Source organism: Hirundo rustica, chromosome 3 (genome assembly GCF_015227805.2).
Source record: "Hirundo rustica isolate bHirRus1 chromosome 3, bHirRus1.pri.v3, whole genome shotgun sequence".
In the NCBI taxonomy this organism is placed as follows: Eukaryota; Metazoa; Chordata; class Aves; order Passeriformes; family Hirundinidae; genus Hirundo; species Hirundo rustica.
In genome coordinates this window covers 107,870,382-107,887,396 of record NC_053452.1, presented here as the reverse complement: position 1 = coordinate 107,887,396, position 17,015 = coordinate 107,870,382, and the positions used below count along the sequence as shown (strand labels likewise).

General features: G+C 41.2%; 1 protein-coding gene across 3 annotated transcripts in view; it reads left to right on the top strand.

Annotated features, from left to right (window-relative positions):
* LDAH (lipid droplet associated hydrolase) overlaps positions 1-14,098 on the top strand; it is a 111,566-nt gene extending 97,468 nt beyond the window's left edge. For all 3 annotated transcript variants that reach the window (XM_040060208.2, XM_040060209.2, XM_040060210.2), the window contains exon 7: positions 10,940-14,098. In XM_040060208.2, the coding sequence (XP_039916142.1) occupies positions 10,940-11,131 (192 nt within the window). In that variant the 3' untranslated portion in view covers positions 11,132-14,098. The remainder of the gene's footprint in view (positions 1-10,939) is intronic.
* The last annotated feature ends 2,917 nt before the right edge of the window (positions 14,099-17,015 follow it).

Sequence of the window (17,015 nt, the reverse complement as noted above, 5' to 3'; positions counted from 1 at the left end):
TGAAGATACTCCCATTGTCTTAAACAAAACATTCCATGGGTTGATCAAAATCCCAGTGAATTCAAGGAAATGGTTGATTTTATTGACTAAATCACCCCTCCGAGTGTCAGGGAACTCAAGGGTCTGCCTGTTCCCTGAACCATGAGCCAAGGCCTACCCCACACAGGCAGTGCCCTCTCCAAGCAGGGTGCAGTCCCACAGCACCTGAGCAGAGCACGGGAGCAGGGTCTGTTGACTGTCCCAGAAAAGGCAAAGCAGTGAAACACATCCAGCATCCCTCCAGAAAATCCAGTCAGGAGGAAAAGAGGACAGGTGCAGAGACAGGAGTGGAGACAAGGCTACAGCATGGGTCCAAAGTCTTATCCAGGAGGGATTGCCAAAGACATGGTGGAAGAGAAGCTGCAAGGTGGGATCCATCCAGGTGTCAAGCTGTGTACAGTGTAGATCTGGTGTTGGTCTGGGACACGGGGCCAGGGCTGGAGTCACTCCACAATGTAGCTTGGGAGGCTGAGACTCCTTCCTGAGAAGGACAGAGCTGCAGACCCTGGAGCCCTGTGCAGGGAGTGTGGGCTGGGGGCCAGGCAAGGCTGGTGAGGGCTGTCAGTGCCCTGAAGGGTGGGACTGCAGGTCCCTGTGTTGGCCAGGGGACAAAGTGAAGAGTGCAGGAGCAGGACTCCAGGTGATTGTAGAAATATTAAGCACATGTGCTTGAAGTGAAGCAGAAATGCTTTGTTGGGTGGGACAGTAGTAGTGACAATCAACTGCAGCTCCAGTGATTTCAGGTGGTCTGTCAGATGCTTCACATTACAAAAATTATGATTTCTTGTACTGAGTGAAGGCCCATAGCCAACAGTAAGAGTTTGCAGGTGTCCTAGCCTGCTCCATCTGTGCTTTTGTTTACTCTGTCAATCTAAGCATGGCCTTGGCAGGCAGGAGCTGTTTCAAACCTGTGTTAACTTTCTTTTATTGATTCTTCTATGTCCTCATACATGTGTGGCAAATATACTCAAGAAAACAAAAAGCTGAAGCAAGCTTATAAGAGTTAGAAAACTGAAGAAAAAGCAGGTCTAAAAGTGAAGCTAAATACTTCTCTTTTTTAATCTTCTAGTAATTTCTGGGAATGTAAGAATTAAGGGAAAAAAATTCAGTTGGCATCATGTTAAATTTGAAGAGTATTGACAATAAAAGTGGACTTAACTTATAAAGGTTGGAAGTTTATAAAAACAGGAACTATAGTCCAAGTTGCTATAGAACTGGCAAGCTGTTACTTCAAAAAATTTATACTGTTTAGTAGTCACTGTGATCATATGGTAAAAGCCAATCTTAACATCTGACTTTGCCAGCTGCTGTGGAATTGAAAAGTTATTTCTGGATCTTATTTGCTTTCTGTGATCTGAAAGAAGACACAAAATTATTCTAATCTTTCCATGTCCAGGTTTAGCTGTAATTAATACTAGCTAGGGACCAGGAGAAATTTTATCACCAGACTGCAGATTCTTAGTCTAACAAGGTTAATTGCTTGGATTTATGTTGAAAGAATCAGAGCTGGAATATTGTTTGGATAATTAAGTGAGGTTTCCACTTTTAAAATCAGGAGTTGTGCACATAAAATAGCAGTGAAACTGTTTGAGGAGGATGGAGACCTGTCTTCTAACAAAGTAATATGTGATAGAGCCTGAGAAATATTGTGTAAAACTATTTGTCCGGATCAAGCAGTACATTGAACAGGAATTTGAGCTTCATATTGCAGTGACATGGGGGGTTGTGATAAACCAGAAAATCCAAACAAATAAGGTAAGGGATACTGATAAAATATTTCCTCAGCTCTGGAGGTTAATTATTAGCTGATCATGTCTAAAGCAGCTGAGCTACCTACTTTCTTTCACTGTAATAACACCAACTCCCTTTCCTAACAGAAGCTGGAGGCAAAGATACTACTGAACTAGAGGAAGTTTATTGTAATTCCTGCACAAAAGGAAGTGGGTGTAATTCCACGTTCTTAAAAGATGGATCAGCACTGAGCATCATGGAGCTTTTACAAACAGAATTAAAAAAATGTAAAAGGCACAGGAAAATGGATGTGCTGGGCATTCACTAGCATGGCTGGAATGGACAATGATATTTCCTTACAGAGATTCTCTACACCACTTAGCTTTTTAAGTTTGCATCATGCCCTGTTTATTGCTCTCTTTTAAGACTTTGCCTTATTGACTCTTTTTCTAAGCGTATAAACCTATTAAAATAATCTTATATAAATCAAGAAGATAATTGCATGAAAGGGTAAAACTAGGGTGCTTACAGAGGAGAGGCTCTTAAAATAATCACCCCTCAGATTTTGCATTTATTGAGAGATATATCTGGTTCATTAGTCCATGTGTAATACACATATTTTGAAATGTAGGATCTGCTCCAAAGCCCTTTTAAATACATTGAAGAGCTTCCACAGGCTTCAGGACTTCTTGAATCAGTGAACTTTTATAGTGGTTCATAATTTTTTAAGATCATAAACCACCTCCTCCAACTGCAAAACAGGATTCTTTTGGTTGGCATGTTAAACCAAAAGCATTTATATGTTTCTGGAGGTTTTTTGCCAGTGGTCTGGTGTAGCAGTTGCATTGATTGCATAAGGAAAAAGACAGGAAACATCTGAAGTAGAGATACAAAGATGAAAAAAAAAGCAACCTGTTGTCTGAGAAGAAAGGTTTAAACTGGAAATGTATCAACATGTTAACCTATTTTCACTCAAACTGGAAATTTGTATTGCAGGTGGCTTATAACCACCCATGTATAGATGGTAAAGTGGGGAAGAAATACAGTTTTGAAAAAAATTGAATTAATGAAGTTTATGTTTACTACTTCATGCTTATTCCAATGGTGTATTTAGAATTTAAAGCAGTGCAAGTTTATATCACACCAATGATACCATAGATAGCCTGTTCTCCAAGAGTATCAACTAAACAGTGGCATGCAGAGATTTAGAATAAAGGCTGAAGAATGAAGTATTTCCTTTCCACAGGGAAGTGCTAGGCTTTTCCTTTGCAACACTGTCCTTGCTAGAATTTTTTTTTTTTTTAAACCATGCAAGCAAGAACTATTTTGACCCCTGAAGCAGCTGTTTTTATGTTCCCCAGTGGTTTTGTTTGAGTCTCTGTAGACATCCATGGGGGTTAGTAATTATTCCCAGTGACAAGAGCATGATCTGAAGATACTGCGCTTGAAAGAATGCTACAAATACTTTGCCTGCCCACAGCCTGAGTGAGGTGCTTGCCTACATCTGTGAAAAACCTTCCAAACACTCTTTCTGAATAGGTGCAAAGTGTTCTCTCATGCCAAGAACACCTCTTTTTTTGGCTGGTCTCACATCCTTTTTGGCCTGCACTCCCTGGAGGTGCAGAGTTGAAGCCAGGGAAGTTGCACATATGCTTGGGGATTTTGGTGGCTGTGTCATTTAACCACAAGAACAACCTTCTCTTTGAAGTGCCCAGAATGCCTAATCAGGGATCAGCAGCTTCTCTCCTTGGTGGAAAAGGATCCCAGTGAGCATTTTAAAAAATCAGTGTACCACAATATACTTACCTGTGATGTTTCATTTACTCTGTAACTGAGTGCCTGTTACCATCATTTGTCCTGTGTGGTATTCTAGTAAAGAATTGATGACAAGAATTTCCAAAAAATTTAGAGTGTGCTGCACACAATTGTGTGTGCTGTACACAATGAGCAAAGACAGCAATATTTTCCCCAAGCTTCTGAAGAATATTTAAAAGTTACCACTGACCCCTTATTGCCCCTTTATTTCTTACCTCCTACTGTGCACACCACTGGGGAACATTGCCTTTTACAGCCAGATGCTAATCCTGCTGTTGCAAGAGAGATTTGACTGGTTTACCTTACATAAAGTCCCACTGAATGTAGACAGTGTTAGGGTGATAATCAGGGAAAAACTGTTTGCTGTGAACACAGTTGGGAGAATCTGTCCCAGTAGTAGTATCGCTGAATTGTGGTTTCAGGTCTGTTTGTTTTTATTTTGGTATTTATACAGACTTGGCTTCTGAAATATTCGTGTTCCTGACACATCTAAATATAAACCCTCAAAATGCTTTAAAGTCTTTAAAAGTAACATAGATAATATAAATAAGTTAAGCACCCTGATTTGTTGATAAATCCTGTGCATCTTTTTTTAAAGCACAGTTTTACATTACATTGAGTTTCTCTGCCTCCTTTCCAGACAGGGAAGCTGGTTTTGGTTTTTATTTATGCTGGTTTAACAACACTGGCCCCCATTATGTTAAATAAACTCAAGCACTTGAACTACCTATTACACCTTTGCTACAAGTCCTCCAGGTCAGTATTTAAAAAGTGCATTGTGGACCCCAGATTGTCAACTGCCTCTTACCAAAACAGTCCATCTGAAAACATTTGGTTTCACACTGCTCTTGGAAAGCTGAGAAAACGCAGTTCTGGTAAAACAAGCTGAGAAGCAAGTTCCCAGGACCTTACCATCAGACTGGCTGATCTCAACCACAGCAGGATCATGAGGGAAAGAGATGGTATCTCAGAGAACCATATCCCAAAGCATTTAGGGCTTCCTAGGGCAATGCCAACTCTTTGAATTCCCAGAACCCAGAGTACGACTGAAGCAAATTTAAAAAAAGTATGTCCCAAACTACTCTGTTCCCATGTCATTTATCCTATTCTTTTGGCAGGATAAGGTGGAGACACTTTCGTAATTCCAGAGAAGCTAAGTCAGTTTCTATAAACTTTGGTTGAAATTAAAATTAATTCTGGGATAATGCCTTTTAAACTAGTTTTCATCCAAGCACAAATAAAATTGCTGGCTGGTTACTGTCAAGAGATGTCACCCAGAGAGAAGCTGCTGGGGCAGCCAGTGAATGTATGTGGGAGTAAGACTGATAAAATGTGAGTGTATCAGAGACAAGGATTTCAGCAAGGACACTGGTGCAGTCCTGCTATTGCACGTGTGCCACTCCTTTATGCCCACAGAGATCAGTCCTTCACTTTCGGCCATCAGCTGGAGTGGTGCCTGCCCATGTAATAAGATCCTAAAGTTGTTGTAACATGTACCGAATTCCAGAGAGATGGAAAAAATTCAATTAATATATTTTAACTTTTTTTATTTGTTTTTCAGTGCTGGTCTATGACAGTTACAGAAGAGGCAGAAAAGAAATCTCTCTGTAATTTGTACTTCTGTGAACTGTCATACTTACTATAACAAGTGCCAATGGAGTCAACTGCAGGAAATCTTTATTATTTTCTTAGAAACTCTTTAAAATGTAAACATCCTGTTGATACAAATCTCAGATTCTTTTGATGTTTACTTAGCAGCTGCCATTATTGTGCAGTGTCAGAGTACACATACCATATTACAGGGTACAGAGCTGACAGAGCCCTATTTGGACTTGTGTTTTATTTTACAGAAGCTAAGGCTGAAAATACTACTGAGCCATTGAATGGTAAATCATCATCTAGGAATACTGCTGTTATTTTTAAGCTATTTGAAGTTTAGAAATGGCATAACTATTTCAAATGCAGCATTGAAATGGCTGGCAAAGACAGCCCACATCCCCTTCACTGTGCCCTCAACTGCAGATACTGAAGGAGGACATGTTTCAGTCACTCATAGCAAGCAGGATATTGCATCAGGAATCATAAAGTCTTTGTCATGTCCAGTGGTAGCTGCCATTTCCCTTCTGAGTCAGGAATATCTGGAAGTCTCACCATTCAATATTGCAAAAGAATAAAAGATAATCCTTTCACCCTCATGGCAGAAAAGTTTAAAAAAATTCGAATATTGGAAAGTTTAAGCCCACAGCAAAACCAGAAAGAACTTCCTATTTATTGTTTTGCAAATCTGTTTATTTTTAAGATAGTGTAATTATTTGGGGGGCTTGACTCGTCATTTCTGAATGTTTAGATTGGCAGCAGCTTTCCATTGCTGGTGCAGTGGTTGTGCTGACTCAGGATGTCTTTACAGCCGTCCACCATCCACAGGAAAATATTCACTTTACAGATTCATGCAGGCTGTACAGTGCATGCCAGTGTTCGCTACATTAATGGAGATCCCATGTGCCTCTGGTTACACATGGTTTGTTAATTATTCCTGCCTGCCTGCTGCAATAGCAAAGCTCCTGATGTTAAAATTAAGATGGGAAGATGGATTCTGGAAACTTTTCTTTAAATATATCTAAAATTATGCTGTTTAAATGTGTTAGGAAATAGGATGACATTTTAAAGTCTGTATATTTCATGTCTGTGTGTGACACAGGCAAAGAGCAGATACATTTTGTCATTCAAAAGGAGATCCTCAATTTCACAAACGGCAGTCAAGTAGCTGTCAGGTTTCCTAGGCCCTGTACTAACATCTAGATCACTGAAGATTTATACCTGGATTGCAGTCTTGCTTTTTTCTCATAATCCAGCAGTAATACAGCATTTTGAAAACAATTCTGCACTTAACAATTCTGTTAAAGTTTTGGATGTGCAGGCATGGGCACATGGACAGAATGCACAAACCAACACCTACACATAAAATAAGCAGGCAAAATAACTGCAGTATCAAATCAAGCTCCCCAAATCTTCTGTATAAAAACTGTTCTTAGTTGATTATAACAGACCCAAACCTTACTTAGCTGCATATATGACACAAGTGTCATTTATTTCAATCCAAAGGATTTTACAATGTCTACAAATAAAGCTCAGGGAAAATATGTTGTTTTCTCATGGTAGCAATCCTAGCTTGGAGAAGGAAGCCTCTCATTCCAGTGCAGAGGAGACATGTGCTGAGCTAGTAAAGAGGGAACTAGTGAGGAACCAGTAAACAGAGAGGAGGAGGAGGCAGGAAGAACCAAAGGCTCTGTTTGTTTGGCCAGGGGAAGGTTTCTGGTGCTTATGAGGTGGTGCATTTGAGCTACCCAAGCAAGGCCATCTTTCCAGAATGTGTGATGGAAATTGGGACGGCAGGTGCACATGTAAACACCACAATACAGTGACCTGTACATAGATGTTTTGATGCTGAACCGAACCCAACCCTGCTGACAGGCACAACTGATACTCTGAGAGGTGCTTGAGGAGCAGTGCTGGGAGTAGAGGCTCTACAAAAACAACTAGGGTGGGACTTGGGACTCAAAACGAGATGGGGGACCCAGGAGACTAAAATTTGGACTTTGCAGAGCAAGAACATGGGACCAGAACAAGAAGCAGAAGTAATAGGGATTGGAAATAATGACATATGGAAAATAGAACTGAAATAAAGAACTGAAGGGGGTGTAGGGCAGTCTTGAGACCAGAAAGGGACAAGATAATAGAAGTCATTCCTGTAAAGAGTGGACAAATAACTGGACAAGACCAGTAGCTGGTAAAAGTTCTCCCCTCTTCTCCTTGGAATAGCACCTAAATTTCCAAAATCTTATTGTTCCTGTTCTCAGCAGATGCCATTTACTATGTTTACCTTATGAACAGAAGCAAAACAATGGAAGGAAATTTGTAGAGTTGGATAGTAAGTGGTGAGGACCTGGTGTTCCCAGTGGAGTACTTGAGAGGGTTATTACTTTGGCCAACCATTGTCTGGTCCTATGGACTAAATGTCCATTGGTGGCTGGAGCTTTTTAAGTATGATCCTGAAGAGCATCTTTGCTGTAGTTTCAGTTGGAAGGACTCCATGTGGTCCAAAGTGTGGTAACCAAAGTATGGTAAATATGGACAAACTAGACATTTGCTTCAAAAACACACCATAGATTTTCAAACTAAATCATTAATTTCTGTGCTGGATGCCTCCAGTGTGACACCAGCAAGAAGGTGTCCCATGTTCCTCCAACCAGAAGCTGACAGTGCTGCTTCTTTGAATTACACCATGACCTTAAGGAACAGAGGCCTCAAGCAGCAAATCTAGAGGTGTTGACACTCTTGGCAGTGTTTGTAGGTGCTACATGTGAAATACCTGGGGTTTGGTTTACCCCCTCAAAGCCCAGCAGACTGTACACACAAGTTCTGCTAAAACCAGTTGCATTACCAAACATTTCACAGTTGGGGAGCACTGACCTCAATTCAGACACCTTTTGTGCAAGTATTCAGCACTGATCTTTCATTAAAACATCCCTTTTCCTTTTTCTTCTTTCATTAACCAAAAGAGCTGTGTAATGAAAGAGACAGCAGGATGCAGAGCCCCTGTCTCATCTGTAGCAGAAGGGGTAAAATGCCTATGGAAATACAAGTGAATACATTCATGGTAAAGGCACGTAGACTTTAAAGAGAATGGGCTCTTGGTGAAGTCACAGATATTTTTCATAGATAGCCACAGTTTGTTCTCATTTTTCTGCATATCTCACTTAAGACCTTGAAATGTATAGTACAGGCAGATAAACAGTGTTTCAGAACACCTGCAAGTGCAGTCCAGGAGTGCTCTCCTTTGAGTATAGTCAATACTGTGTAATGCTGCACACGCTGGAAAACCAGCTCGAGGTGTTTCACTCTACACTACACGCTTTCAGATTAATAAATGTAGTCTGACATTAATTTCTGTGCTCCCCACCTGCAAAATGAAGATAAAAATTGCCACTAAGGTGTTGCAAAACTAAATTAATAAATGTGAGCCTGTGAATCCTGTAGCAGTGCATGCCAGAGGAATGCAGAGCATAAAGAAAATAAATCCTGTCTGTAAACCATGAAATATGTAGTAAATAAATCCTCAGACTGCACACAGAATTTAAAATGAAAAATACTATAAAATAGCAGCTCATCAGCTGAATATCATCCTGTCAGTGGATTGAGTCAAGGATCCTTTGGATCCTGAAGTGAAAGATTAAACTGTAATGCAAATATACCAAGCTAAGAATGCATATAAATCTTCTACTTAGGCATTTTCAAATCTCTGAGTTCTCCAGTTTACAACTCTACCTGTAGAACACCCCATTTCACAGTCCATGCAGACTAAGCCAAGTATTTTATCCACTTTTCTAAGTGTAAATGGCTTTTCATCTTTTTCTAAATTATCATGTGATAAGTCTCTATGACTTGCCTTTCAGAAAATCTGACCATTTCAAGGACTGCTCCATTAAACTGGAGCTGCTGCACTGCTTTTTCCCCACTCAGTTTCGTAATCTTTATTTCTATTTCTGTCAGTAATAGAGCCCTGGGTTAATCATAATTTGGTCAGGTGTTTCGCTTCCAAAAGGCCTGAATGAATCTGGACATTTTACACTGGCTTTTCTTAAGAACTTTTGCTAGTGTGACATCTTGTGAACGATGAATTGAAGGCAAGATCAAAAGAAATTTTCTGCTAGAGCAAGCAACCCACCTTGTTTTCAGCAAGCAGTGAGTGACAAAGGAAACCAGTAATGTTTGTTAACATGGGATGGTTTATGTTCTATGTTCTGCACATAAACAGAAGTATAACTGGGGTTGGTGTCTGTGCAACTGAGATACTGTATTTTGGATACAGCTAGTAGTCAATAACATACAAGATTTGGGCAAACTTCAGCAAGAGAAAAGTGAGTTAGACAAAACCTTGTAGTAGTTTGTGAAATGCAGTCTGGGCTCCTAGCCCACCTCTACCCCAGTGGGTCCATTTATTTATATTCCACATGGCTACAAAAATGATGGAATTGAGGATATTTGTGATGAAAGGAAAACTTCTTGTCCCCTAATTTATGTTAGCATTGCTCAATTATTCACTGAAGTACAGAAATGAACTATGAAACAAATGCAAATAATGGAATTGGGCCAGGCTGTGTGATGTGTTGAGCAATCAGCATCCTTCTGGTACCTGCATCCAAACATTTTAGTATGAAGAGTGCTCCTCCTTAATCTTCTTGTACAGTCTGAAATCCACGGGTTTTTACTCTCTTCCAGAAAACTACTTTCCCCTCATATATTTTATAGAAATTGTAAAGCATAGCTATAGCATGCAAAGTCAGGATAAAAATGGGGAGAAATTATGTCTTGGGGAAACGTGACATTCACTGTTTCTTACAGAGACAAGACACTTCCCTGAATACGGTATTCATCTGGAATTTATTACTTTTTTGTTTAGGTGGGCTCTAGGGCAGGTAGCACCTGCTTCATGTATGTCATTGGCCGAGGTCAATTGGGCAAGATCAAAACAAAATGGACTTCTGCAGAATTTTACTTCTATGTTGCATCCCAGAAGAAAGTTGTTCATTGATCTCTGGGTGGTGCCTGCACTCCACACAGGCAGCAGTTCACAAGGTTGAGATAGAAAATTGGGACAGTTCAACCTGGAGAAGGGAAGGCCCGCAGGAGACCTTAGAGCACCTTCCAGAACCTAAAGGAGGCCTGTAAGAAAAATGGGATAAAATTTTTAGCAAGGCCTCTAGTAATAGGACAAGGGGCAGTAGTTTTAAACTGAAAGAGGATCAATTCAGACTAGCTGTAAGGAAGGGGTGTTTTTACAATGAGGGTGGTGAGACACTGGCACAGGTTGCCCAGAGAGGTGGTGGATGCCCCATCCCTGAAAACATTTAAGGTCAGGTTGGATGGGGGTTTGAGCAAGCAGATATAGGTGAAGATGTTTCTGGTCATTGCTTTTTTTAAATAGCTGGAAAGCTAACAGAAAACTGCTAACAGCTATGGAAAACACAGCAGCTTGGTGCTTGGGGTGGACTCCATGGACAACTTGATGTTTTGAGCCATAATAAGAAATTTACTAAGTCAGCCAGGCTTTCATCAGCAGATTTCTGTTTTCAGAGTTAAGCCTGTATTGTCCTACAGTTTTGCAAGTGAGGAAACTGAGTTGCAGAGCATTTAATTGTCTTCATCATACCTGAAGACCTGGAAACAACCAAGAAGTACCAGTCTGCTATTCCTCACTGTATATCTCAGGATTTTATGCGTTATTTCCAAATGATTGTATTGGTTGCTCCATCAGTAACTTTCCACAGATTATTTGATATGCTTTTCTTTCTAGCTGATTTTTTACTATGGAACTGGAGACAGCTGGTGTCCACAGCACTACTACGATGAGATCAAAATGGATTTTCCAGACGGGGACATTCGGCTCTGTGAGAAGGGGCTCCGCCATGCCTTCGTGCTCGATGCCAGCAAGGAGATGGCTGCCATGATCACAGACTGGCTTCAGGACGATCTGACCAAATTATAAACACTAATTCAGTGATCAACAAGAAAATGATGTAATTATTTTGTGAACGTGTAAATTTTTTTTTTTTTTTTTTTTTTGGTGAGAGAGTCTGTCTTAATTTTTTTTTGTTTATTATAGGTTATGCTTGTTTTCTATTGAGATGTTTTAGAGAAAGTTAAAGAGAGACTGGCTGGTCCAAAGTATAGTTTTATTGACTCAGTGCTTACGTCGTTTCATCCTGAGTCTTCAAGACTCTGGAAGACTTGGCAAAGGGTGGAATATTTATTGTCTGCTAGACAATGCTGATATATCTGTATCTGAGCTACTACCGCCCCACTCTCTGCTGGAGTGGTGTGGGGATGTGGGTCCTGTCAATGGATCCTGGTACGCTGTGACAGGCCTGGCCCTCTCCTCATGTCTCACCCATCTGTGTAAGCCAGGTGCATGGCAGCCAGAGCAGCCCAAAGCCCTGGACAACCCTGACATTGTCTCCTCTGGGTCAGACGGGGTTGGTGGTCAGCCTGAGCTCGGGATGAGTTCAGGGAAGATGTGTAGATCAGGTGTGCAGTTTCTACAAGTCTCACCATGGGTTTGGCACACTGCCAGGCCTCCACAGGGTGTTAGAAATGCTGTAAGGTATCTGTGGCTGCTCAGCAAGGGAAGACATAAGGATCTCTTGCCTGGAACATGGCAAAGTGTTTCATTTTTCAATTGACTGTAGAGAAGGGAAAGTAAACTGGTCAAAAATACCAGTATTTAAAAGTTAAAATGGATCGTAGAATCCATGTATAACAACTTCTAGGTGGCCTGGCTCTCCTAATGAAGTCCATGAGAACAGTGCTTGCTCAGCAACTTTAAAAAATTAAACCACTTCTGATGCATGTCTAAATTTCAGTTCGTTGCTCTAAGGACTGAAGTATGAAATTTTCTGCCAAGCCACAAATTAGGTAAGTTCACCATCCGAAAACATCTGTTACTGTGCCACGGCTGCACCCATGACATGGCATGAACATTACTGCTGAGAATCAGACCCTTGCATGTTGCTGACAAGTTCCCTGTTCATCACATTTGGTGAACCTTTTCCTTTACAGATGGAAAAAAAAAAAAAAAAATAGAAAAAAAAGCATCCTACCAGTTGTGATAACAAAAGAAGTTACAGGGAATAGCCAGAAATGAAAATATTGCAAGTATGGGGAACAGAGCCAAGTGTAATCAGGAAAAGCTTTCTAGCCATGAACCTGTGAAATAGTCTCCCTGTGGAGTTCATAAAGACATTTATAAATAAGCAAAACACTACAGAGTATAGTCAGGGGAGGTCCTGCCCTTGCAAACAGATGAATTTAGATGATGCATTGAGTATCTTACTAACATGATTTATTACCAGTTTCGATACTGGTAATAAATAGTATTGGGGAATGGTGAGAATGGTATTGGAGAATGTTCTCTGTGATGCAGAAAGATCAGTTAATTGTTTCGTTTTCTTACATGATTATACACACCCCTTCCACTGCTCTCTAAACCCCGCTTGAACCTTTCACTAATATTTAGAACAACTTGTAATAGAGTTCAGTTCCTGGATATTTTGGATTAGTTTTCAAACCTGCAGACTGACACTGGATTTAAGTGACCTTCTCTGTATCAGAAACTTGTTTAGCTTTTGAGACTAACCAGTGGATTTTCCAATTACACTGCCATGTAATGAAATGGTACTGGTAAGTGGAGCAGGAATGTTGGGAACACAGTTTCAGCAGCATGGGGAGGAACCAGACACATTCAAATTGAGAGGATTATGCCCATACAACTGATTCTGCTTATTGGAGAGTCACGGGACTTTCCGTTTTTCTACGGGTCCATATTCTGTCATGATCAGAACAATCCTTGTGCTCACTGTAGAAATCCATAGTTGTGTGATAGAAATCCATGTGTCTGTGTGATAGCCCCCAGGTGTTGGCACCCTCCCAGCTGGATGGCCTTGTGGCAGATGCTCCCTCGTGTGTTGGCTGAGGTGCTCCCTGGGGCGGAGCTGGGGAGGACGTGCACATACCTGGAGATATATTAATGTACACATATATCTACATGTGTACCTCTTTGTATGTCAGCAGCATAAAAACTGCAGTTCGGTTGGTTGTTTTGGTTTGCACATTGATCTGGTTGAACAAAACATTTGTTCTTTGAAGTATGTGGAGTCAGGGAATCGATAGAGACTCAGTTTGTGGGAGTTCAGCTGTTCTAGTGGATCTCCTGAGACCAGACTGAATCTTGCATTAACCAAAGATGACAAGCAACTACTACAGCCTGGAAACTGAAGCACCTACAAGAAGCAGTTGTTTACAGTGCATTATGAGTATACTTTGTATGATGAATTAATTTAGCAATACTTGTACTAGACTTGTGTATGCCTTTATACAAAAGTTAATCCATTATACTGAATCCTAACTGCATTAAGACCTAAACTGAGATTAGGTCTGGCCAGTGATGGCCAGATCTACTGCAGAAGAATGCCTTACAATTTTCTTAAAAGAATTTTCTCTAGTATTGTCAAAACCATAATTGATTCAATTGCTACCTTCCTCCTAGAAGCTGTTACTGTAAGGCTAAGATCTGAAAATTTGCTACTCTATACATTGCTAAAACACACGGGCCTAGTTTCCACAGCTGTATTTCCTAAGAGGAGCAGATCCCACGCAGTGAGAATCCAGCTCCTTGGAAGCCTGTGGTGATCATTGTTGCCCCAGGCAAAGAGTGTCAAAAGCGCTCGTGGTCCAAATGTGCCAATTTACCATGAAAACACGGTGTGGTTTTGCCTGTTCAAGAATTCTTGGAAAACCTATCACAAATATATTGACTGTAAGCTGTAGCACCTACTCACTGTCATTCACATCTGTGCTTGATTCTCACCACACGAGTAACCCTGCTAGTGCAGTGACTTTGATTCATGTGCAAGTGTTTTGCTAGATCGATACCTTTTAATAAAAATACACAACTCCAGTGGTAAAATGTAACTCGATTATTTGTTTTGGTAACTTGTTTAGTCCTAGTTCAGCTCCTTTATTACTTCCTACACACAAAATCTACAAAAATACTTGCCAAACCCCAAATTTCACATACAATGCAGACATCTGCCAAGTGCACAGAAAATCTGTGGGTGGTAGGCACCTGACTTGCTTAAGCATTTTTATCCAGAACCCCTCCAAAACAATCAATCAGTTTCCCCTTGCTGCCTCCAGCTCCATGTTAGCTGCTCTGAATGAGCTATAGAGTGTGTGGATCAGTGAGGTTCGTCCCTTCAGGAAGCTGGATGAGTGCTTGCCCAGTGTTTATGGTGAAGAATTTGGAGTTGGACTCCAAGCTAAACACCAGATTCTTGACTCACGGAGACAGATTGCATACAAGAGCCACAGCAGATAATCTCTTCTCTGCAGCTGAGGTCATTTATGTATTTATTTTACAGAAAATGGGTTTATATGTGCATCCATCCCCCACCCCTTTCTTTGGTCTAGCTAATTGCCAGCAAAGACTTTAAACAAGATGTTCAATGTTAGAATTTTAAAGTCACTCAGACTATTACTGGGTTTGGATAAACTCACTAGACCCAAGAGACTTGTTTTACTCTGTGTCACAGGTCATGCTCAGACTCCCAACTACAATAAGTTTCTGAGGCTCTTCACTTGCAAGCAAATGTTCTCTTTCTTGGCACATTTACAAAATAAGAATCCAGAGAGCATTTGTGAGTGACCAGGAACTATTAAAACAGCATATATTTCTGGAACAGCTGATGGGGGTTGAGCACAAGCAGCAGATCCAGCAGTAACAGCACAAGCAGCTGCCAGGAGCGATCGCTGCTCTCAGTAGCATCACGCAGAAGTTATGGAACAGGCTAACATTCGTGCTCAGATGGGACAGGCAGAGAGGGATTTAATTAAAAACTTTCAGAGTGCTTGAGCTGATAGTCAACAGCCTCGGTTTTGCCTATTGCAGGAATGTGGTTGCAGGATAATAGCTGTGTTGCGGAAGGTAGTTTGCAGCAGCTAATAAAACACAGGGTGTTTTTAAAACATCTGACTGTACCTGACTGCAGGGTTTGCCAGTCAGACACTCAAAGATCTTTTCCATCCTGTTTGAATCAATTCACAATCAAGGAGGAAACGGGGGAGCCTCCTGCTCTCCCCCTTTGAACATCTTCAACAAAGCCCCCAGAGTCCAAAATACTGTGCTTCTTACATTGAGAGGAATCCATGAGATGAGGTAACTTAGAATTAGGAAAAACAGGCTTTCCCAATACCAAGTCTCATCCACTTCTCTTTCCTAACAGGCACCCTTAAAATTTGATAAGTATTCAGCTGTTCCTATCTAACTTGTAGGACACAGGAATACCATTTACAGAACATAAATGTTTTGAAGTGCTAACATGCTCTCATTGTGCGGCGGTACTGCAACACATTGGTGTTTATAGGAAAGAACTTGTCTTTTCACCCACAAAATAAACCCACAGGATTTTAAGCGTCCAGAGCCGTCCAGCCCCAATTCAGATGTCCTGTGTTACCAATGCTTTGCATTTTCTTCTATTGAATTCATGTGTGACCTTGGACATCTCCTCTGTCCTTTGCTGTGCCTTTGCTTTCTCTTCAGTTATAAACTGACTAGTTTATGTTGTCAATCACATGAGCAGTCTGCAGTGCTGTGGAGTAAAAACCCATGTCCATTTAACACAAACCCCACCACTCCCACTGGTTTTGTTGAAGACGTGGTGGGATGCCTGTGAATAACTATTTGCTCTCACCCTGTAATGTTTTGTTGAAAATAGCTTGTTACAGCACATTCCTGTAAAACTGCTCACAGAGTGGGCCAGGGGGCAAGGGGCAAAATGCCATCCTGCCTCCCTCCCCAGAGAACCTTTACCAAAAGATCCCCTCAGCCAGTATCACCATAAAATGGGCATGTGGGCGTGCAGAATACTGACCAAAGGGTGGGTCCTGCTTGGTCTGTCACTCAGTGTGCTCTGGGAATAGACATGACCATGCCTCACTCCAGGTCAGTTCTCCACGTTGCTTTTGGGTCTTGAAAGCTGAGTTTGCTTTGTTATGTCTAAAACACACACCCGAATCCTTGAGGACTTCTTCCATGCCTCCAAATGTGCCTTAATCCACACCTGCATGTTCACAGCAGTGTGTGCTTAGGGATGTAGGAGAGAGTCATAGTGCCTACTACCTTCACTCTGTCTCCAAGGCACTTGGGTGATGTTCATTGCAGGAGCACCTGCTAAAGCCCCTCACTCTCAGTCCAGTCTGTCCTTGAACACTTCCAGGGATGGGGCATCCACAGCTTTTCTGGGCAGCCCATTCCAGTGCCTCACCCCCCTGACAGGAAAGAATTTCCTTCTAATACCCAATCAAGATCTCTCCTCTTTTAGTTTAAAACCATTCCCCTTGTTCTGTCACTATCTGCCTGCGTAAAAAGTTGCTCTCTCTTTTTTATAAGCCCTCCTTTAAGCGCTGAAGTCCACAATGAGGTCTCCATGGAGCCTTCTCTTGTCCAGCCTGATGGAGTCAATGGAGGGAATCCTGTTTGGCTGGCTGGGGCTGGGTAACTACTCACCATGGCAGGCGAGCACTATTCAGAAACACGGGGAAGAAAAAGGATGTACATTTTGATGATAAATCCATCACAAACACTCACTGTTCTGTGACTTTATTTATTGGAAAATGCCTGTGGCTGCCCTGGAAGGCAGTTTAAAATGAATGGGCATTTCATTTTTGGTTTAACACCTTCAGTTGCCCAGGGAATAAAGGTGGTTTACAAAGGCTGCTCTTGACATCTCGTTTTAGGACACAGGCACAAGTCATCAAAAGAAAATCTTGCAGAGGTCTCTTTATCAATAAAATATTTAATAAACTTATCTGTACAA